We start from the raw sequence: 22,694 nt of genomic DNA, 5'->3' as shown, positions 1-22,694 counted from the left end.
AGCTATCTTTTATTAGACCAGTATAGCTGGAAAAAGTACATAAGCCCTTTGTTGGCCTAATATAAGCTATTACCTCTCCCTTGAAACCTTCGCTCTCACATCACCATGATCATGGTTACAAGACTATAATACAAATTAAAAAAAAAAAAAAGAAAAAAAAAAATCTCCCTTGGTGAACTTAAAAATTTTATCTCCAGCATTCCACTGTAATACTTAAGCCACTTAAAACAGACAGCAGAAATATGAAACTAGCGTAGTTTCATACTTCATCTTGAATACTATAAAAACTCTTCTATGTTCTCCTTAGTCCTAAAAGACACAAGCATCAAGTTGCATGTCAACCAGGAGCCCTGGATAACAAAATGAGCTTTGACACTGGAGCAAGAGAGAGGCAGCAGCATTGGGGTCTTGGTGTTGCAGTATAAACTATAAGGTCCACAGGGAAATCTAAATGGTGTATTTTTCTGTTTACCTTCAGGTGACAACGTCCAAATGCTTCAACACATCACTGAGCATCTGTTACAAAAACTCCTGTCACTAAGAATAAAAATAGATGGATGAATAATGGTCAGGCTGGACCTTCTGCCTCTTGCCAGTAGTATTGAGCAGAGATTTAGAAACAGCTTGTAAGCAATATGCAGCCAATCTAGACCTATATAATCAGACCCAGAATCATCAACATTACAGATACATCAACTTACCTCTGAATAGAGATAAGTTACGTAGTTGCTGGCGTTTCTCAAAGGACCCCGGTTCGTCGACTGAAGTCAGTAAAGGAATTGTTTCACAATCTTTTTTTCCAACTATATTCACTGACAGCACTGAATAGTTTTTTTCCTTTTTAAAAGCTTGCATTCTGACTTATTTGAAGAAATATGATAAATTCTGTCCCTCTCCATATACAAAAAAGAAAGTTTCAAAACACAACACACTGTAAAATATTATGAATGTGCCATTCATGTAAAACCCTACCATACATGAAACAGATTTTTGTTTTAATACGAGTAACAAAAAACCTAAGAGCAAATACATCTTAACAGATAAAGGAATGGGCTTTCCCTTTTCTATTTTCATTCACTGCCACCTCTTTCTACATCTTCCTGTAAGATCGACGTTTCAGTATTTTCATCAACTGCAAAGCAAGGATAACTCAAACATTTGCAAATAAAGATTAACATGCTGGCTATACTGGCTAGCCCATCATGAAAGGCCGAGTTTTACCTATATCGTGCATATTAGTCTCTACGGTATAAAATGTGTGGCTTCAGGGGGATTGGGGCGGGGGTGGGGGGGATGCTCAGCATTACATGCCAGTTTCCTGAAGGAAGTCACCTTTTAGGACAAGGTACAGCTGCGAAAGCTGTGCAGTCAAGAAATCTTGCTGTATTTGTCTACTAAGTAATATATTTCCACATCAGCAATCACTTCTATCCAAACAGATATATCCAAATCAAGTGTCATTGCAGTAAAACTGGTCTCTGATGAGGCACCCTGATCATTCAAAAAAAGACAACAGCCTTCCTTGCAAAGCATTCTAGTGCTAAAAACTGGTTCTTATACAGTGTTTTTTCAGAAGAAAGACTTCCTTGAAAATTATTTAACTCCTTTTTTAAATTGAACTTTGTGCAACCCTTTCAGGTTGCTTTGAAGAGAAATGTTGAATGAATCCATATTCTAAAATGACTTAGAAAGAAGAAAAATCCCAGCAGTAAATCCACCTAATTAAGTGGGGGTGTATCTAGCCCATAGGCTATTAACGCATCTCAGTTTAATATTTTTAAACATACTGTATGTGGAACAGGCAGTAAGCTCTCCTCATTATTTCTCAAATGAAGCTGAACAGATCTAACCCAAATTACAGTAAGATAAACCAGACAACTTAAGTGATGAAAACTGTACTTTTTCCACTGCTTTAGGGACGCTTCTGGCTCATCTGTCCTCTGATCAAGGTGAGCCTGATAAAGCTGAAAATTACACTGTGTGACTGGATTGTACGAGATTATCTTTCCCCTGAGAAGTGATTTATTTTCGTAACTCTTGATGAATAAGAAACTTTCTGCTCCAACACACTGCTCTTCTTGTGTGGGCATGGTTCCTTATTCCTTTGAGTGAGAGATCACATAAAAGAGACATAGAATATCAGTGGCTACATCTTCTTTATGGTTCAAAGACAATTTTGTGCTGTAAGACAGACCTTCAGGGACGACAAGTTTCATAAAAAGTGAAAATTATTATCATCAGTTTGTAGGTTTAACTGCAAAAGTTACTGGCATATCTTCCACTTTTTGAGTGAGAGGAAAATCCAGTTTTGGTTGTGAGAGATCCCGCTCTGTAGAATTTAGGGTTTCTTGACCTTTAGACAATTCCAGGAGATGTTGCATGTTAAGTTTGAAAATGAGGCGAGGATCTGGTCCAGAAAGAGATGGGCAATTGCAGCTCTCTCTTATTTTAAGAGCCTGTGAATACATAGGAAAACAAATCAAGCTCATTTAAATAAGAAAAACAAAGGTTTCAGTCACCGATTTGGCTTTCCAGTAAGGTTTGCATTTGCACACAAAGCTTAGCGAGTATAATACTGAATCTGAGTTGTTACTGAACAACTTTTCAACAGAAACCAAGAATTCCCGAGAAGAAATGTAGCGATATGGTAAAACAATGGAAAAAAATGAAGAATGAAGACTGAAAAATCATTTTCTCACAGTCTCTCAAAGAATGGATACTCTAAAAGGTACAGCATAAATAAATAGGAAGTTGTCCAACTATTTTCTGATACTTGTTCCCATCAGTACTTTTTACCTTTTAATTTACATTCACATGTAAATTGACTGCATCAAGAAAAAACGGGCTGTGAATAATTTACTTCATCAGATATATTCTATTATTGAAGTAACTATATATAGATGTCTGACTCAAAAAAGGAGGGAAAAAAATCTCCAACAACATAACGGACATTTAACTATTAGGCACAGAGATCCAGACGGTTGATCAGTATAGTTATGGTCCACTTACACAAGTGATCTCATCTCCAAGAAGCATTTGAATACACAGCTTCCAAGTGTTCTCAGAAAACAATGTCTCTAGAAGGTAAAAATTTATCTGGATAAAAAGATTAGCACTAAGAGACCAAACTTAAAATTATTCCTGGCCACTGAGTAAGTGCCATTGTTTCCATTATACAGATTAGAAAGTAGAGGCACAAAGGAGCCCAAGAATTTCCCCGACAGTCAAAATCCATTAGCACAGGTACACTCCCCCCAGATCATTCTGCCCTGTGGGAAATCTGAGAAAGGTATGACAACGGGTGAACCTCATGTCTCAAAGGTACCATGGACAAATTGATATAAACCAGTATGAAGTCAGCTGTTTTAAAGGGTGCTTAAGTTGGTGTTCATTGTAACGAAGCTGAACATACTTTAATTAGTCCATAAAAACAGGCAGCTCATTTTAGAGCTAACAATGAATACTGCACAACTAAGTCCAATGCAGTACTTCACAAGCGGTTGTACACAGATCTACTAGTATCCATGGATTCTCCTACAAGACCCATTTAAACTAATCAAGAAAAGCAAGTTCCTATGTATCACACAGCAAAATACTATATGTAGAATTCTATGGTTCTATAGTTCTAGGTTCTATGTCTCTGCCGAAAACTATTTTTTCAAGATTTGCAAAATGAAACACCAAGAAAACACCAAGTCAAAAACTAGCCTGATATTTAGCATTAATCAATCATCACTGTGGTACGGTCACTTTTATGCAGTATTATTATCTGTATCTTATCCTCAATTAACAGTATAAAACTATGGGCAGATTAACATCCAGCTTTATTTTTAATCCTTTCATGGAAAAATAACTTCAAATGTATATTTTATTCCACTTCTCTTCATAACCGTGGATTCTTGAAAAGTAACGGCCAGACCTGTCTTGGAGTTGTAGTCAGGTGCCTCCTGACCGGTACTAGAGACTGTTAGTGGAATGCGTGGGTTGATTCATTTGTTCTAGATGGATTAAAGAGGAAGAACGAAGTAACACAGTTTTCATAGCAGTCCTACCGCTGCACTTAAAAAGCAGAGCAGAAATGTTAATCTGCTTTATATACACTAGATTTGGCTGAAATATCAAATAAAATATTCCACTACACTTATGCATAAGTATTTGCCCGTCATTTTGAAACAATTTGGTATTCTTCCACAGAAGACACTGGGAATATCTTACTACAGCAGATTTTAAAATAGAAGAGCAGAGCTTCTTAACTCATTTCTTTGTATAAGGAGGTACCAAAACATATTTCTCCCTAACTTTACTAGTAACTGACAAAGAGTTTGCTGTAAATGGTTAGAAACAAATAGAATTTAAATTTAACAACTGGTTTTGGAAAAAGGTGCATTCCAGGAATGTAGCAAGAGTTTCTCCAGCTGTTTCTTGCTGAAATGTAACATTCAAATTACTTGATACACAAGTCTGGATTAGGCATACAAATATTCCTCTTGTCTAACTTGTAAAAAAATACAAATAAAGCTTTCAGCACTTGTTTTTCTACAGCATGATCGTCCATGTAGTCACCAAATGTAACCATACCACTGAACACTCTTCTGCTTCAGTGACCAATTAATTTCTAAACTGACATTTATGACAAACCAAGAGTTTCTCTTGTTCTCTTCCAGAACATAAGCTGCTGCAAGACTGCACTGATGTCAAGCAGCATTATTCAAGGCAAATGGAAATATAAAGATTTAGGCTGTATCCTGGAAAGGGCAACATAATCCTCTTTTAAAATAATTTAACAATTTTAAGTCTCTCGTTTTCTTGGCTATATAGTGCCTGGCCTATTTTCATAGTTTCATACTAAAGTCACAACAGCAAAGGTAAAAAAACCAATACTTCAGAGTTAACATTTTTACCCTCTAGATGTCTTTGCATTCTTGCTAGACATAAAGCTGTCCAAGGAGGCAGAAGGCATCTATTCAACACTATCTACTCACATGCCATTAAAAAGACTACAGTTATGAGAATGGAAAGCTATGCTGACATGTCATCTCACTGTTAAAGACAGCTATGACTACACACTCTGGTGAAAGTAGTCTTTGTATGTACATTTGTGACTGCCATGCAACATTCAACCCGAGTTAGAAAGTGTTCTTTCGCTGGCTCAGTTGACTTCTGCTATTTTGGTTTGTGCCAGTAGCTCTATAACGTCATTAAGATGCCAGTAACATGCTGAGGAGCTTACAATATCATTTTTCCTGAAAGATAAAACAGCCCAACATGGTTGGCCGTACCGTACTTTCAAAATCACTAGCAACTTCAAATCTGGTAATTTAATATTGCTCAAGTAAATTGGTTTTTGACAGTTTGGGTAAGAGGACAAGTAAAAGCATTCTTAATGAAGCACATGCATATTGATATTATAATAAGAACATGTTTTATTGACTGTTTATACTGAAGAGTGTTCTCAATAAACAAGACAGACAGAACTGAGACAAGATTAACTAGCTGGAGTCAGTACGTAGATTCACCTGGGAACTGAGAGTACTTTAATGCTGTTCTTTTCAGGTTAACCTTAAGAGAGAAGAACTGCTGTTCAGAATAAAGACCACCTGCATGCTTACTGGTTCAGATGATCTCAAATAAAACATCAAAACTATTGCTTGTAAGTAACAAAGGTGAAGCTGTTTTTCTTATCAATACAATTGCAGTCACCTCCTGCAATGTGCTGGGAGGGGGAAAGGCATAAGAATTAGGGAGGTCTGCCTCATCCTATTGCTTTCATATAAAGCCTACCAGCAGAGACAAATATAGAAAAAGTAATTTTTAGCTCTCAGTATTAATCCCTCGCCACTGTCACAGATACCAGGCTAACTGCTGCATCTTGAGCCCTTACAGTCTTTTGGAGCGCATCTGTCCTACCTCTCCAGCTGTCAGCTCTCTCAGTATAAAAGCCACATCATTCTCTTGTCCGCAAACCAGGCCAAGGGTTATTGTCTCTTGTGTATTAACTGCGATTACCCTGGCAGGGCTGACTTACGCTCTGACCTTGCAATTCTGACAAAAACTAAGAAACAGCACAAGCATGTAGGGACAAAAAGAAAAAAAAAAATTAAAAATAAGAAACGACGAGTTGCAAAATTAATTACAAATAGCAGGCATAGGGAAGACAGGTTCTACAAATGAAGTAGTAGTAAAAAGATGATTAAAAGAATGGATAGATTTGTTACTAGATGGAGAAGAAAAGCAACCTTCATATAATGCTAATACTTCAAATCTTTCACTGCTTCTATTGGCACAGAAAAGGAAAATGGTAACAAAGTATTTAACAAATTTATGGGGAGGATAGAAACACAGGTCAGTATTTTTTATTCTTACTTTCCTCTAAGTTTTCACATTGATAAGGCCTAATTAATATATTCTAGTCCTAGAACTATCTGAAGTAATCTCCACATCATAAGCAAAGGGCAAGTATACCAACCCATTTTTAAGAAGGAAACGAAATAAATGCATCTTCAATATTTCAAAAGGCAGCAGACTGAGGAATAAGGAATAACTACCCAAACAAAAATAATGAACAGCCAATGTGGATTTGACAAGAACAGATCTTGCCAAAGTAAATTAACTTTTTTTTTTTGACAAGTTAATTGACCTAGCAAACAAAAGAGAAGCAGTAGAGGTGACATATCCCAACTTAGTATTACTCTCGAAATTATCTCAACACAGCATTTCCACAAGAAAGAGTGGGAAATGGGAGTTACAGTGAATCAAAAAAGGAATCTGAGCCAACAACATGATGCCAAAAAAGCAAATGTCACGTCAAGATGAATTTTTATGTTGCAGGCAAGGCTCAGTAGATAACCTTCTGCTTTATTCAGTATAGCTGAGGCTTCAGCTGATGTACAGTGTTCTGTTTGGACAACATACTAGGAAAAAGGTAGAGAAACTGTAGCAAGTCAGAGAACATTAAAATAAAAGGTTCAGAAATGAACTAGAAAATCCTATAGCTTCTCTCTGGCACTACACTTCCACAATTTTTCTCTCCAGAACAATGGTAAGCATCATTCCTGCTAGTACAAAATTATTTTAAGATTTCTTTTTCTGAAAAAAAAAATGCATAGGCCTTTACCAAGGATCTCACCACCTTCCATGTAGGAATTCTAGGAGATTTCAGTTTCCCATTTAATAGTATATTCTGTTTTCCTAGTTTACAATCCAAATCTCTCCCAGTCTGAGGGGGAAATCCTTTAAAAACACGGTAAATCTTTTCAATTTCCTTTATTTCCTTCCCAGGACAGTGTCACTTTGTAACTGCTTATAGCTCTCTTATTTATTAATTCCTCAGCTTAGCTGTAGCTTCCAACTTGTTCAGAAAACCAGATGCAAGATCTTTAAAAGACAGGGAGCAAATCAAGTGAGTTTTAATTATGTGGAAAGAGAATCCCTATGATATTCCTGCTTTAATTTACATTTCCTGAGACTGTTAAGTCACCTCATTGAGACATGCCATTTCATTACTTGAAGAAAAAAGTCTCACTTTATACGATCGGATCTTACTGTGAACTTGCTTAGAAGTCCGTAGAGAAACATCTGTGTGGCCCAAGAAGTCCACAAACTTGTCCCTATTACCCCCAACTACAGTAGCTGGTCTAACAATAGATATTATATCGTCCTGAAAACCATTTCAGCTTCAAAACCATCAGCGTATGAAACGCAACAATATTTCTATCAGTACCTTTAATACAAACCCGTCTATTTTATTTGTATCTTCAGAGGAAGGGCAATTTCAACTGAAGTAATAGTCAAAGTCAAATACAGAGGTAAAACCCAGCAGAGGTTTTGGGGTTTTTTTTAGGATTTAAAGCCTTATTTCTTGCTCACGATGGACCTGATACTAAGCAGTACAGTTTCTTCACAGAGAGATACTAGAGAGATAAAAAGGCGCTTTTCGAAATCTGGCTTCTCCCCTTGGGCTCTGAATATCTGATAGCCATTAATACATGGTAAACATGCTGTTCTAAAAGGCTTTAAGTATGTGAAAAATGAAACAAAAAGGCATTGATATTGAACAACAACCAAGCCCTGGGATTCTCTTTAAATGCCTAAGATCGAGCTTCAAGAAGGCAGCTCTCAGAGGAAGGGGAGTCAATGCTTCAGACAAGAAGCCTCCAACACCACCTCTACATACCCGCTTTCATTTTTATTCCGCTTTTGTAATATTAACCTCACTTATCTAGCGAACTTCTGTTAAAAACAGGAAGCCTTCAGCCTCTGCTTTCTTACCCTACTCCAAAGAATGTTTAAGGTAAAAAGCAAATGAAAACATCTCCTCCTCAATTATCTTTTGGAAGAAAATTTCCTCACTTCCACCGCTCTTGGAAGTGAGAGTGGCTATAAAAAGATGAAGGTTGCTCCACCTGCTGAACTGCAAGAGACAAGACAGAAATAACATGACTGCCAGTTCTACACAGTTGCTCAGTTATTTAACTTACTTGCTCAGTCCTGGGCTAGATAGAACATAAGTAGTAATTAATTTCATTACCACTTCATAAGCCAATCAATAACTGTATGAAAATAAAGGATCCTGAATCCTTTGTGTTCAATCTAACTAAAATTGAGGCTCCCCAACGAGTATAATTTTCCATTCAGCTGCTCTAATGTGTTAGGAAATCCATCAAAATAGTCTCACAACCTGTTTTTGCAAAGTACAGAATTTGTGTATAGTAATTTAAAATATTCAGTCTAGTCAGCCTCCAACCTCCTACCTTTATGTCGATTTTGATTTATGCCATTATTTAGAATATTTACTGCATTCATTCTCATCAAAGGATTCATGAAAATCTTTTTTTATCCTTTGAAATCAGCAAACACATCAACATTTTAGTGCTCCTTCTGCTAATAAATCTTCAACTGCCTTTACAGTTTGGAACTGAGAAAGACTTAGGAGTGACTGAGAGGTTAAAAAAAAGAAAAAAGAGGAAGAAGAAGAAATTACGAGTTGGTTATAAGAAAGGGAATTTCCAAACACAGTTTAGCTTGCTGAAAAACAGTGCTACTGTGAAGCACGTTAACACTATCTTTTAAAAAGAAAAAACTAGGCAAAAAACAATCCATGCTATTTTTCTGTAGTTGAAACCCCCCCTATTTAAAGAAATAGTAAACAAACTAAGATTACTAAACTTGGAACAGTTCTCTGTTCTGAAGCTACCAGTGAGTAGCACATCAAATTAAGAGAATCCCCAAGTAGCTATCCACTTGGCACTCCTCTGAGAGGAAATCTGAAAGAAAGAACAGAGAAAAGACTGCAGATTGATGGGCAATTGCATGAATTAGTTCCTTGCTCAAGTTCCTTGGAGTGGGGTAAAATTTGCTCCCTAATGTGACAGAATAGAGACGTGAAGAAAAAAGCAGGCTGCAAAATCTACAGAGACCTATCATAACTAGGGCTATTAAGAAATCTTCTACTGAGGATCTGACATTCTTCTGAGGCACAATTATTCAAGGTGTATTCAATCTCACATCAGTGAGAGAGACAGGATAGGATGAGGCATTCTCTATTTGACAGCCTAGGGCTAGCTACCAAAGCAAGAGAAGTCAAGACAGTTTAGAGATCCAACTTAAAAACTGGGTTCCAAAATGGCAAAAAAGAGAAAAGAATGGATGAGAACTGTGACACTGTCACATCTATACCAGGAAGGCCATTCAAAAGCAAAAATACTACACTTCGATCAGAAGTCAGAAAAGAAAAAAAAAAAAAAAACCTAGAATATAATTACATTTTACCTGTGCTATCTTAATTTTTCCTCATTTAATAAAACCTTTAAGGTTGAGAGCTTTGTAACAGAAAATTTCTGTAAGGATAGAGACAGATAAGCACGATGCTAAAGGGGTAGATTGTGAATCAATACCAAAGTAGCTCGTGAATCAATACCAAACTAATTCTGGCAACCTTCCTAAGAGAAAAAGACACACTTCGTTCAACTCTGCTCACCTCTGGGATAAGCCGGTCTAAGTGTTCAGCTCTATTTTCATGAGAAGGGTGTGTGGAGAGCCACTCTGGTAACTTGGGCTGCCCCTGAATGGTTTCTGCTAATTCCATTTGTTGCCAAAATACAGTGCTTGCTCGTACATCCACACAAGCCTGAAAACAGAAAGGAAATGTATACACCACTGTATTTTAAAAATAACACAATACACATTCTAATAGATATTGAATTACAAAAGACATCTTAAATTTTACATCTCTAAAGCCTGTTTAGATGATCCTCTCATACCTGACAGGAAAAGGATGTTCTAAAATATCTAAAAGCAGTAAAAAACACATCCAGATAGACACTGGATTTGTTCCATTTAACATCTATGTAAATCCACTGACCTTAAAAAAAAAAAAAAAACTTACACCCGAACCAGACAATTCAGGAGAAAAACTGATTCACAATTTCCGGCATGTACTTGTTCTTTAAAAAAAACTCAGCTGCTTATTCTAAATTATATTTGCTAGATATAGTACAGCAGAAGAACAAATTAATCATCTCCACAGATTTAAGTAAATTTACAGGAAAAAGTTTAGAGTAAAAAATACAAAGTGATAATAATTCTTACTTAAATATCTCTAAAAATGAACTGCAAAGGCTTTTCTTTAAGTTGATTACACTGCCTTTTTCAAGGGTGATCCGTCTAGTCCACAACAGATTAAAATAGTAATTCTGCAGAATTCCTATCTCTCTCCATAGAAATATATATTTAACCACAGAAAGTCACGGAACACCAAGAATGGCATTTGTATATCACCAACAGACTCCTTTATACTTGCATTTAAGTGGAGGGGGAAAAAAAGAACAAGATTTCTTACATTAATTTTCACTTGTTTAAGAGAAAAAGAAACAGGTACTCAGAAGGTAAGAAAATGACCTTCCCCCCCCCGCCCAAAATACAGAAGTGGTGCTTTATCCTTTGAAATTATTTCTTAAAATTACTATTATAAAAAGATTATCTGCACAAGCAGAGAAATGCTGAGATACCACTTTGCTTCCTTCTTTCTGGTCCTACATCTTGGGTATTACAAAGCAGTGAGTACCCACACAGCAATTACATTTTTTTCATGGATTTTATTATTCCCTTAGATGACTTTAAACTACAAATGCAGTTTCAACCCCAGAACCAAAGTTAATTTTAAAAACTCTTCCTTGAAGAAATATTAATAATTATTAAGCAAAGGAAAATTTCCTTATGTAATATTAACACTAGATGGTGCTACTCTCATATTTAGCTAACACTTATCTAGCTCTATTACACTTAGCTAGAAATGAAAACGTTGTTTTAGTTTCTTTAATTTAGAATTTAAATTCCCAAGGACAAAAAAAAAAAAAAAGTGACTGAATAAACAAATTATGAATAAAATGCTGAGTAGTTTCTGACCAAATTTTTGTCTTACTTTAGCAAAGCTGCATTATTTTTATGGCTGTATTTAGACTAAATCTTTAAAGAACAGAACAATATTGATATACTTTGTAATTATCAGCAATCACAGAAAATATAATCATAATATCAAAAAGTTCTTAAATTTTACTGTATTGTTATGAGAATAGATATTATAGATCAGAATATTTTAGGTGCACTACAATACAGTAAAACATTCCTCAGAACTTCTCACAATACATGGAAACTAAGTGAAACAAAAATCTAAAGGGCAATTTATATCTTTACATACAATTAAATATATCCCACTTTTGGAAGTTCACTATTTGGCATTCTCTTTATAAATACGTAGCTTTTTCTTCTAATAGTAATAAACTACATAGAAAGTATACTGTGCAGTTAATAACGCACAATTTTACAAACTTCAATTTTATTACATACAATTTAGCCAGAATTACTTTGTCTTTCCCTACAAACTGTTTTATTTCCCATTACTTCTTTTACTTCTTTAATTTACATATCTTTAAAAATTTGGGAACCCTCCCACACACAGTTTACCTCTGTATGAAGTGTGAAACTCCCTCTGATTGTAACAGAAACTGAACAATGTCTGGTAAACTGCTAATAAAACAAACCAGTTGTAGTTACCTTTGCTGCAAACTGAAGTCCCACTTTATCAGCTTCAGCCTCCAATGTTCTGCTGTACGGTCTATCAAACATAAACTGCAAAGAGGCACATCAAAGCGCTATTTCTTGGGTTTGAAGGTGTACAAAGCTAGAGCATTATAGCTATTTTTTAACCTTCTCATAAGAAATGGTGTTTATCTATCATGTTCACACTGCATGTGATCAGTACTAACCTTCTTAATGTAATCTTTAATTCCATTACATGTAATTCATTGATGCTGCATTCAGTGGAAATTAATTCAAACTATATATATTTTCATAGCCCCTCTCATCAGCCAGTCTCACAGCATTTTGCAGCAACTAAAGGGTCAATGCCAACTTTAAACTAGAATTTTTTCAATTCACTCTTTTATTGGCATTAAGATTTTTATTGTAGCAACTGTACATAAAAAATTCCACTGGTTCCCTTAAACTTTTATGACGACTGTCTTTAAACCTGGTATGATTTATTGTGTATGGTAAACAGCCCACAGTATGGAATGTAGCCATAAACATTTTCATGCAGAAATCACTCCTTTGTCATGGTTATCCTCCAACACAAGTTGCAAATTGCCATTGAGAAATCAAACTAGAAGACATAAATCTGACCAACTCCTCTCCCATTTTTCTAGGGTATGACATTGTATTAACACACACTAAGAGACAGTGGTAGTTTTCTCAAATGTTATTTAGTCATATATATACCAGGATCTCCTGGCATATGTAATTCACGTAGATTCAGGCAGCCCTGCCCTAGTATATCCAGTTATAGTAAATGCAATTCAGGACTTGTTAAAACAGTCTGCTCTTGCACAGATAAGGAACATATCACAACATTCTGGTTTAGGCATTGATTAGGAAATACCAACTGAAGAATGGGGATGTGCAAGGTTAGTGAAGAGAAAAAGGTTTTATCAGCTCTTTATCTCGTTTTAAAAATATGTCCTCCTTACAAGTTCCAGGAAAAAAAAGACAAAATAGATAGAAATGAAGAGCATCAAAGAAGTGGTCCAATCCCTTGAGTACATAAAGGTATCTGTAACTTTTTGCTTCTTTCTACAATAGTACTGATTGATAGTTTTTCTTTACTAGGTCAAAAATGAAAGCTGATCCTCTACAGGTTTTTTAAAGCCAAATATGCTGGCTTATAAGTAAGTATAGATGAAGTCACTTTCTAAATTCTTCGTTTCCTTACAGACCTTAAACATTGCAATTATAAATATATTTTTAAATTTCTCTGATGATCAAGCCATTACTTGAAGTGGAAGATACATTTCTATTGCTTTGAAAAGTACGTTGGGTCTACTTGAGTGTATATATTCACTAAACAGCAAAGATATCCCTGGCTAGTCTGTCATATATTCCTGAAGCACCATTTCCCAGTTAGCCAGATAAACTATTTGTTTAATTATTAAACATTTCTCAGGCAGGGGAATGAAACTGGTAACAGGACTACCCAAAGCACTAACTGGAACAGAGGCTTCCACAAGCAGACAGTTTTCTATTTCTCCAGTTACAACCACTTGTGGTTTTCTTCTCTGGGAGGTTTACAACAATTTTAAATAAGAAGGGGTAGCATCCATCTCAAAAAAGATTTGCAGAAGTTTAAGAACTAGGAAACTGATGGTCTGAATGCGTGTGTCTTAACAGATCATCTCTAAAGACAGATCTGGGACAGCAAGAAGATGGTAATAGAAAGATCAGCATTTAAACTCTTTCCCCTTAAAGAGTTTTATTTGCATTTACAGTTAAGCACTAGGGTATGACTATTTACCTGTATGTCTAGCCCAACACTGCCTGCAGAAATATGGCTGTATTTTTAAAAATAAACATAGCAGTACTGCAATCTCTAGTTCAGGACCCACCTATGCTGCAGACTGCGGAAGCAGGGATGGCATCTGAAGAAACTATCACCCTATAATTGCTGTTATTTCCTTTACTTTTCCTCTATGTATCTGCTACCGGCCAGTCAGACAAGATATGAGCCTAAACAGACTCTGATGGGATTCCATATAGCAATTCTTATGCTAGATATAGCTTATGACCAAGTAGGGTTCCAGATCTGTTATGTTCTGATCATTACCAAAATTTCATTAACATATAAGAGACTTAAATGCATCCTCTGCAATTTTTGAGAATTCTATGTGTTTCTTCTTCAGATCTAAAATTAAAACTATAAGATAATCTGAATCTCTTGAGAAAACTTGGGCTCTCTTTCACGGTGTACTTCTAGCCAATAAAGTCTCAGCAGTGGTCACATAAAAGGGTCTTGAGGCATCTAACATACAATACTACTCATCTGCTGCTGAAAAATGCATTTATGTAAAAAATCTTTTGTCAAAGTGCTAGAATGAAAAATTGGATCTTCAAACTCTAAAACCGTTGTCAGAAATTGGACATAATAAAGAAGACAGATTTGATTTTTCAAATGAATTACCAGAGCTCTCTGCGTATGTTAAAGGAAGTTCCAGGTAAGCTGACTATCCAAAATCACCAGTTTCCACATGAAATACAAATCTGATGGTGTGAGGTGGACGAGAAAAGGAATACAAAGTACTGTGTCTGTACATACCAGTGTGCAGGACATGAGTAAAACTCAGAGTTATGCTTTGTGCTATTCCAAGAATAATTCCTAGGGTTTTGTTCCTATATAAAACAACTGCCGGTGTAAAAGCAAAGCTAACATGTTTCAGTTCAGAAACACATGACTGAAGAACAACCATCACTGAATCCCGTAAGGGAACTTAAATTTCTTAAGGCAAGCAAACCCACCACCTTTGGAGAAAAAAGCAGAACTGGAGCTAACATGCCAAAGGGCCTACAAAGGGTCACTGGAAACTACTTGCAGTCAATAATAAAAAATAAACAATAGTCAGTAGGTAAAAAAGTTAAGCCTCTGAGGATATAAAAGAAAAACAAATACTGAAACAGAAGCAAGTACTGCAAAGTGGCTTAAATAACCCTTTCATAGCGTGGGATGCTAAAACTTTAAAAAGTAAAACACAGTTATGGAAGAAGAAGAAAAGAAATATCCTGAGAAAATGTGCAGAAAGATTCATTTTCACATAAGCACAATAGGCAAGTGTTGAATGAAGGAAACAGACTGTGCATTCCTGGGTGACTAACAGAAACAAAAATTGCGATTCAAGATCTTTTTTATATGGGATGAAATCTTTGCCAGTATTAATCACTTATTTATTCTGCATTACACAGGGATATGTTTAATGTTACTGAAGACAAGTTTGATCAGAGTCTTAAACCAGGGCATTACTGTACAATATCTCATATATGACAGATCTTTCCTATAGCACACTAGGACTACGAGCTTAAACCCAGATTCCATTTGCAATCTAAAGCAAAACTCCAATCCACGATGCCAAAATATCAGTTGCAGCTAGCCTAGAAGAGGAGAAAAGATGCTGACAGGGAGTTAAACTTTGCTCTCTAAATTATGAGCAGTCTCAGGATTGATTCACACTTTGCTTTTTCCAACTTCAGCTCTTCAAAATGCTGGCTAGCGTTCATCAATGTATTGGTTTCGTAGCTACTTGTACAAATATCCAAGCTCTTTAGAGATAATTTATGTTCAGAATCCACACATCTACCCATTAGCATACGAACTAACAAAACAGATTGGTTATGTTTAATTTTATGTTTTTGAGGAACCGGGGGAAATCTCAGGAAAAGCATCAAGAGAAGTCAAAGAAACCAAAGAGCTCTTTCACTTTAATTTCAGATGCAAGTTTCATGATGTAAGCAAATTTTCTTAAAAAAACAAAACCAAAAACACACAAAAAACAAAAAAAACTCCAACACTTTTTTTAAAAAGAAATGCATCAGTAACTGTCCAGAGGCAGAGAGTAAATTAGACTGGTGAAGAAAGCTAGCACCGCAAAGCCTCTAAATTTTACTTTATTGGAATATATGCTGCCTGAAAAGATTATTTCAGTAAGTTTTATAGCATGGTTTACACTTTAAAAGAGTGTTTAGATTCTCAATTTTCTTATCTTGGAAACCATTCTTACCACTAACAATGTATGTAAAGAATTCCATATATTTGATTTGATTTAGAAGCAATTTAACAACTACTCAAAATAAAAACATGGCATTTTAACATACACAGCTTTAAAGGATGAACCACATTTCAAAAAGACAATCATCTAACTTAATTGGCAAGCAGGTACTCAGAGCCTGTTCAGCTAACTCCAATCATTTAGGGAGATCTAAAGTTATTCAAGATGACAACTGAAAACATGTATCAACTAAAGCAGATGCAGATTTATAAAACCATATTTCATTCAAAAACATACTCAAATATTAATTTTTACTTATAATATTTCTCCTCTTGCCTTTTTCCCCCAAACATACTATTTAGTGGTACTGTCTCCCCAAGATTAAAAATGGTTTTCCACGGAACCCAGGAAGAATAATATGAAACGTCAGCCTTACCTCCTGCAACTTGCTCTGAATCCACTGGCCAACAACTGCCAAACTATCACGGGGACAGATGGCCCAAATCATAGTGAGAAAAATGAGTGATAGAAAATCCAAGAAGTGAACCAGGCTGGCCTTTTCCGCCTGCAAACAGAAATTGTCCCGTTTTCATTCCTTACTGTCTGATCTTTCTTTAGAACACAATAGAATTTTGAAACACTGTAAAAATCACTAATTTTTCTACGCAGCCACAGGAACAGGGCAAGCACAAGCTCACCTGCTTGCACAAAAAAAAAATCCAACTGGATACAAGGTACTTTCAGTCTAGAATCCACATCAACGGCATAAATACAACTGGAACAAATACATTTTGGCTATCTCCCAATTTGAGAGATTCAAAGCTTGAGATAAGATGACGGCAGCACGCAGACAGAGTTCTTTAGTAAAAAGGCCATGAGACACCTCAGTTGGAATGAAAAATCTATAAAAAGACCTAGAAGACTGCTCTTTACATTAATTTGAGAAGAGATAGACATCAGACAGGAGCACTAATGTGATAAGGGGACACTAGGCATAATATATTTATTCTTTATTTTCTGTTGTATTCCTTGAATTTGAGAAACTAAGAGAACCTGAAAAAAGAAATTGAAATTCTTCTGTTTTTCAGAGCTCTACTTTACATGCAACAAATTGATCTGAGCACTTACAAGCCAGATCATGCAATACTTTTATCTATGCCAGCTGGGTGACGCACGTTCCATACAAACAAGGTAAGTTCTTTTTATTATTAGAAATATTTTCTTTAGAAGTTTAACAAGTTAGTTGGCTCAACTGAGCCCAAGAAACCATGGTGTAAACTGTTGCTTATCCAAAATCATGTAAGATGCAGGAAAGCAATTCTCCTGTATTTCCACTGCCTTTAAAACATATTTGCCCATTTCCAGATTAGCTTTGCAATTTTAGCAGGATCTTTATGTTTACAAGCTTCTCATTAGGTCTCCTCAAACTGATGGATAGGTAATGAATACAATTTTTTAAAACAACATGCACAGAAAGAAATCAATTTGGAAGCAAAGAAGCACCTTCTAGCAAATCATGCCAATCTAGAACAGTATGAGCCATATTTCTGTACCATCCTCTTTTTTCACAGTTGTACCTATAAAGCACAACAAAATTATTAAATCCATTCTGTCCAAATGGCAAAGAACTACCAATTTCAACATACCCATGTCAGGACATGGAAAAATTAAGTCTGTGAAAGCAATCATCTGTAAATGTAGAATCAAGCTCCAGCCATTCTGGAGTTTGGCATTCTAAAACTGTGTGCTACTGTAAGAAAAATATCATGTATTTTAGAATAATTTATTAAAGTATATCCACTTCTGTAGATATTACCACGTCTAGGAGTAGCAAAGCAAGTGGCTGAGTGCCTCTCGTTCCTTATGTCTGCGTTATAGGAGGAGAGGCATCTCCAGACCAAGTTCTAAATGACTGTTAATAGTGAGCCATAATCCATCCATAGTTGTGAAAAAAACACTGGCAGACTTTGTGCTAACACTGACTACTACAAGACTTCTGACAGTTAAAAAGTACTACATGAGTACTAAGGATATACTGTATCAGAATACTCTTACTTCAAACTCAATTTTTCATTAATTAGAAAGAGGCACACTGAAACTTTGGTTGGCAGCGATAGGAAAAATCTTAATTAAAGTCATTAGAATTCATTTAAGAATTTTAGACAGCTTTCTTTAAATACTTACTGCATGTTCCAGCACAGCGTGAGCTATTTCATGTCCCAAAATGAAAGACAGCTGATGAATGTCAGAAACTGCATTTAGCAATCCAGTGAAAACAAACACTTGGCCGTGCTGTAAACAAAGAGAGTAAAAATTAAGTAGAAGATACATAAATAAAATGCTGTTTCAATATTACTAATAATTTTTGTATTGGATGCAACTTACTGGAAGCACAAAAGCATTTACATCTGGTTCGTCAACCACATGGATAACCCACTTGAGCGCCGAGACCTGCGGGGTGTCCTTATTGCTTTCAGATAAATGACCAACAACTCTCTCGACAACCTGATAGCGTGCATCTGTCTCGGGTAACATTTTATTTTTGAATTCCTCCATCCACTGAAAAGAAAAAATTCATTGATTGCCATGCAGAACAATACACAGTAAATGACTAATTGGTAAACTAATTTACTGGCTACATACAGCTTAGTTAAATCTAAGTTTTAATACATTTTTCTTTCATATAGCCGAAGGCAAAATATTAGAGTTCAGGCTTTCAGACCCACAAGTCAAGGATTAATAAACTTAAAAGGAAGTAAACCGACCACAAATCAAAAACAAGATAGTGTAAAATTCGTCCTACAGCTTCCTATATCTGGCATTTTCCTAATACAGTTAAGCTTGGCATCACAATTTGGCAAACCCTTCTATACCTTCCCGAATTTAATTTGAATTTATAATTTTTCTGTATCCATATATTTCTGTTGTAATTTGTAAGGTGGACAAATTTACATAAAAGATGTAATTTGAATATATCCTTGTACTTCTTCTGTTCTTATCTCTCATTCTCTGTCAGACAGGAATACAGCAACATTTGTATATGAATTACCACATTTCACTGGCTTTAGAACAGAAAGTCACAGAACTCAAAGTTACAGAAATTAGTGCAATGGACAGCTTAAAAGAAAGCAAGTAAAGAAAAATGACCGGATCCAATAAAAAAAAGAAGTAGAACTGAATACAGGTGGAGAGTATTACCTTGCAAAGTGACAGCTTAGAAGAGAGGACCTTAAACAAGTGCCAAAGAATGCTCAAATCAGCACAGAAAATGAGACAGTTCTGAGCTTGTACCTATTAACTGTGTTTTTATTGCTTCTATCAGATTTCTATATTTCTTGTTATATTACAGTAACACAGTTAGAAATGTTTGCTACATACATATAATGCATTCTTTAACCATCATGTGTTCCTGAATGGTTTGCTGATGGAAAGGGAACTCTTAAAAAGAACGGGGACAAGAGGAGGGGGTAACTGATGGGAGTGCTCTGCAGGGTTCTAAGCATGAAATTCAAAACTTATTAGGACACGATTAGGTGTGTTTGCCCATCCCATTAATTGGGCTACCTCATCACTAAAAAAAGCATTAACAATTTTAGAGTATTTTGATTTTTTTTTAAATCTTACCATATCGTATTCCATCTGTGACAGTTCCCTAAAATGCTCTTTTCCAAACACCAACAGTCGAGCGCGCCCAGTGATGGGTGTCTCCTCCAAGTGAGTAAAATAAAACACGACAAATAAAACTCCTAAGCTACTAACACCCAGAAGAATCTTCCATTTATTTTTCCTTGCACTTTCTTTAAAAAGTTCCCGTTTATTAGGAGGAAGTGCCTTCCACCAATTTCTTATGCTCCTGTAAGATACAAACAGTGTCAACTTAGGACATAGTTAAAAAGGAATTTGTTAGTGTCTGCCCTTTCTGTATTCTATATTACAGTCTCACCTCATGAAAGAGCTTATGCAAGATTATACTTTAACTGGCTTCTACTCCACTCCATTTCTTCCCTCTCACAGGAGAGGAAGGAATGCCCCTTAGTCTCTTCGTTCATCTCCCTCTACCACATATAAATGAGAACCACAAAAGCAAAAGATACATCTAACACCTCAGATAGTGGAAACAACTTCTTGCTGAGCAAACTCTCAGTCTAGGCCCCAGTCCTACAAAATTTTGCAGATATCAAATTGAAAACACTACAAATACACCTACCGTTCGCCACAAACTCATGAACACATCTTTGCATAATAGGGTCTTACACTGAGAGAGGAAGTAAAATAGTATTTTACCTGCCAAGAATGATAGCAAATAATTTCTGAGCTGGCTTAACAATAATCCAGAAAAGAGGAACTGGTGCAGCCTGAAATGACAGTGATGTGTGAAAAGATCTGATGATATGAATGTTCCAAGCAGAAAAATGATGTGGGAATTGCCCTACAGAACTGATCTGGAGGGATGTGATCTTCTCCCCCAATGGCCCAGAAGACTGGAAGCAAAACCTTCCCGAACTGCATTGTGCATTCTTGTGTACTTCTGTATTTGGGACATGCAAAAGACACCTCAGTCTTTTACCGATGAAGTTTCTACAGGAGTCAGGGCTACCAGTCAAAAAACAGTTTCTAGTATTTCCACTCAAATCCAGTCTTTGGCATCTGTCTTTTGTACAACTGACTTGAGTTCGGCAATACCCTGCGTAAGACCTATAGAGGTTATTGCACTTCCTCTGCTTGGTCAAAGAAGCCAAATGAAAGAAAACACAGCTCCTGCCGGGCAACTTTAGACCACAGATGATATTCATAACTTCTTTGGTTGGTTACCCTGAAACAAAGAAAAAAATAGCAGAGAGGTATTAAGAAAACCACCCAAACACAAAACTCTGAAACATTACTTCATTTCATCTGATCAGATACCATGGATTTGTTTGTCAACAGTTGCATGGCACAAAAAAAGTCACAGTTACAGCTGCATCCTGTCGCAGTTTTAAGGTACCAATCTGCTTTCAACTGTGAAAAAGTCAAGGTCTTCTATCACTGAGAATGAAACAAAGTGTAATTTTTTCTTTTGCTTTTATTACCACCAGCTCAGAGTGGCTGCAGCTGTCCCTTGTGGAAGACAAGTGTGCATCATCACCTTTCAGTGCTGGGCTCCTTGCCACAGGTGCCATTCATACACACCGAGGAAAAACGGGATCTATTGAGCATTCTACCAATATTTTGCTCTTGAACACAGCATGCATTTCTGCTGCACCCGGCCTAGAAACAAAACGACTCCACACAGCGAAACCAAGTGTCTCCCAGCCGGCAGCCTCTCACTCACGGGGCATGGGAACACCTTCCCACCGGGCAGCCCTCGGCACCCGGCCACCCCTGGCCCGAGGGACCCCGTGGCGCTCATTTTCAGCCGCTGGGTCTAACAACGGCCTCCGCTCCCCCCGCCGGCACCGCCTCTCCTCTGAGAGAGAGGAACTGCACTGCCGGCGCCACCCGCCTTTTCCTCGTTCTCCCTTTCTGGCAGCGGCCTGACGCCCCGAGCCGCCCTTCGGGGCTGACCTCGGCTGCCAGCCCTCAGCGCCCGCCATCCCGCACGCGAGCCACCCCCCGACCTCGGTGCTGGCACGACTATCGTGATATGGGCAGACATGGGGGGGGGGGGGGGGGGGGGGCGGACGGGTGAGAGAGACGTGCCACTCAGCGGCGCCCGCCCGGGGCGGGGGGGGGACACAGCTCTGGCCCCCGTCACAGCTGGACGTCCTCGGGATCTGCGCCGGGAAAGACCTCCTCCACCGGGCTCCCCTACTCACCACCCCGGGAGGCGGAGGAGGAGGGGTCAGACCGGGCCGACTCGGAGACGCCGTCGACTCCGGGCCGAGGCAGAGGGCGGGAGGCGGGACGGGACGGGCCCGGCACCGCCCCAGCCACAGCCTCGGCTCCGCGCCCCTTCCCTCAGGCGGCGGCGGCCTCCGCCCCCCGCGCCAGCGCCGCCGCTTTGTGGAGGCTCCGCCCCCTGCCTCAAGCCCCCGCGCGCGAGGTCAGCGGGGCGGCAGGGGCGCGGTGGCCCGCCATTTTGTGGCAGCGGTGGCGGCCTCGGCTCGGGTGCGGAGGGAGTCGAGCGGGGGTGTCCCTTCAGGAGGCGCAGAGCCGTGCTGTTGCCGTCCTTTGTCCGGTGTTGCCTTTTCCCTGGCTTTGCCCACGGTGCTGCCGTGAGGTCTGTGTGCTGCTGTGCCTCACCTCATGGCTGGGGTTGGCTCTGATTCCTGTGTTGCTGGGTGTGGCTGTTAAGAGGTCCCGAGCCAGACCTTTAGGCCCTTTGCAGTGTGTTATGCCTTGGGTTTGTTTGCTGGTTTTGGAGACCTGAAGTGTCAAGAGTGCTTCCCGCTACCAGAGAGGGCTGGTGACACTCCTGTGGAAGGGAACAGTCAGCTCTACTGTGACAGTGGTAGGTGGGGAGGTGATGTTTGACTTTGCCCAAATCCAGAAAATGGGCAAGCTGATAACCTAATATGTAACTTTTGGCCTACTTATCTAGCTGACAGAAGTACATCTTAAATGACGCGATGTGAAAAACAGGTTATTTGCTGAATGAAAGGGTGAGGCTGGGACGTGTGGTAATGACGGCAG

General features: G+C 37.9%; 1 protein-coding gene across 1 annotated transcript; it reads right to left on the bottom strand.

Annotated features, from left to right (window-relative positions):
* Nucleotides 1-2,237: 2,237 nt before the first annotated feature.
* On the bottom strand, nucleotides 2,238-21,957 carry OMA1 (OMA1 zinc metallopeptidase; the record flags this gene model as incomplete). Its single annotated transcript, XM_082312527.1, has 9 exons — nucleotides 21,878-21,957; nucleotides 20,367-20,895; nucleotides 19,707-19,935; nucleotides 18,468-18,641; nucleotides 18,267-18,374; nucleotides 16,519-16,647; nucleotides 12,052-12,126; nucleotides 9,977-10,126; nucleotides 2,238-2,456 (listed from the first exon to the last, which is right to left on the bottom strand). Exons 2-9 carry the CDS (start codon nucleotides 20,873-20,875, stop codon nucleotides 2,238-2,240), a joined length of 1,593 nt encoding a protein of 530 aa, XP_082168653.1. The 5' UTR covers nucleotides 20,876-20,895; nucleotides 21,878-21,957.
* Nucleotides 21,958-22,694: the final 737 nt, after the last annotated feature.

The sequence above is a fragment of the Platalea leucorodia genome (genome assembly GCF_965183815.1).
Source record: "Platalea leucorodia genome assembly, chromosome: 5".
Taxonomy (NCBI): Eukaryota; Metazoa; Chordata; class Aves; order Pelecaniformes; family Threskiornithidae; genus Platalea; species Platalea leucorodia.
The sequence above is the reverse complement of the archived record's forward strand: the minus strand, read 5'-3'. Positions and strand labels throughout refer to the sequence as shown.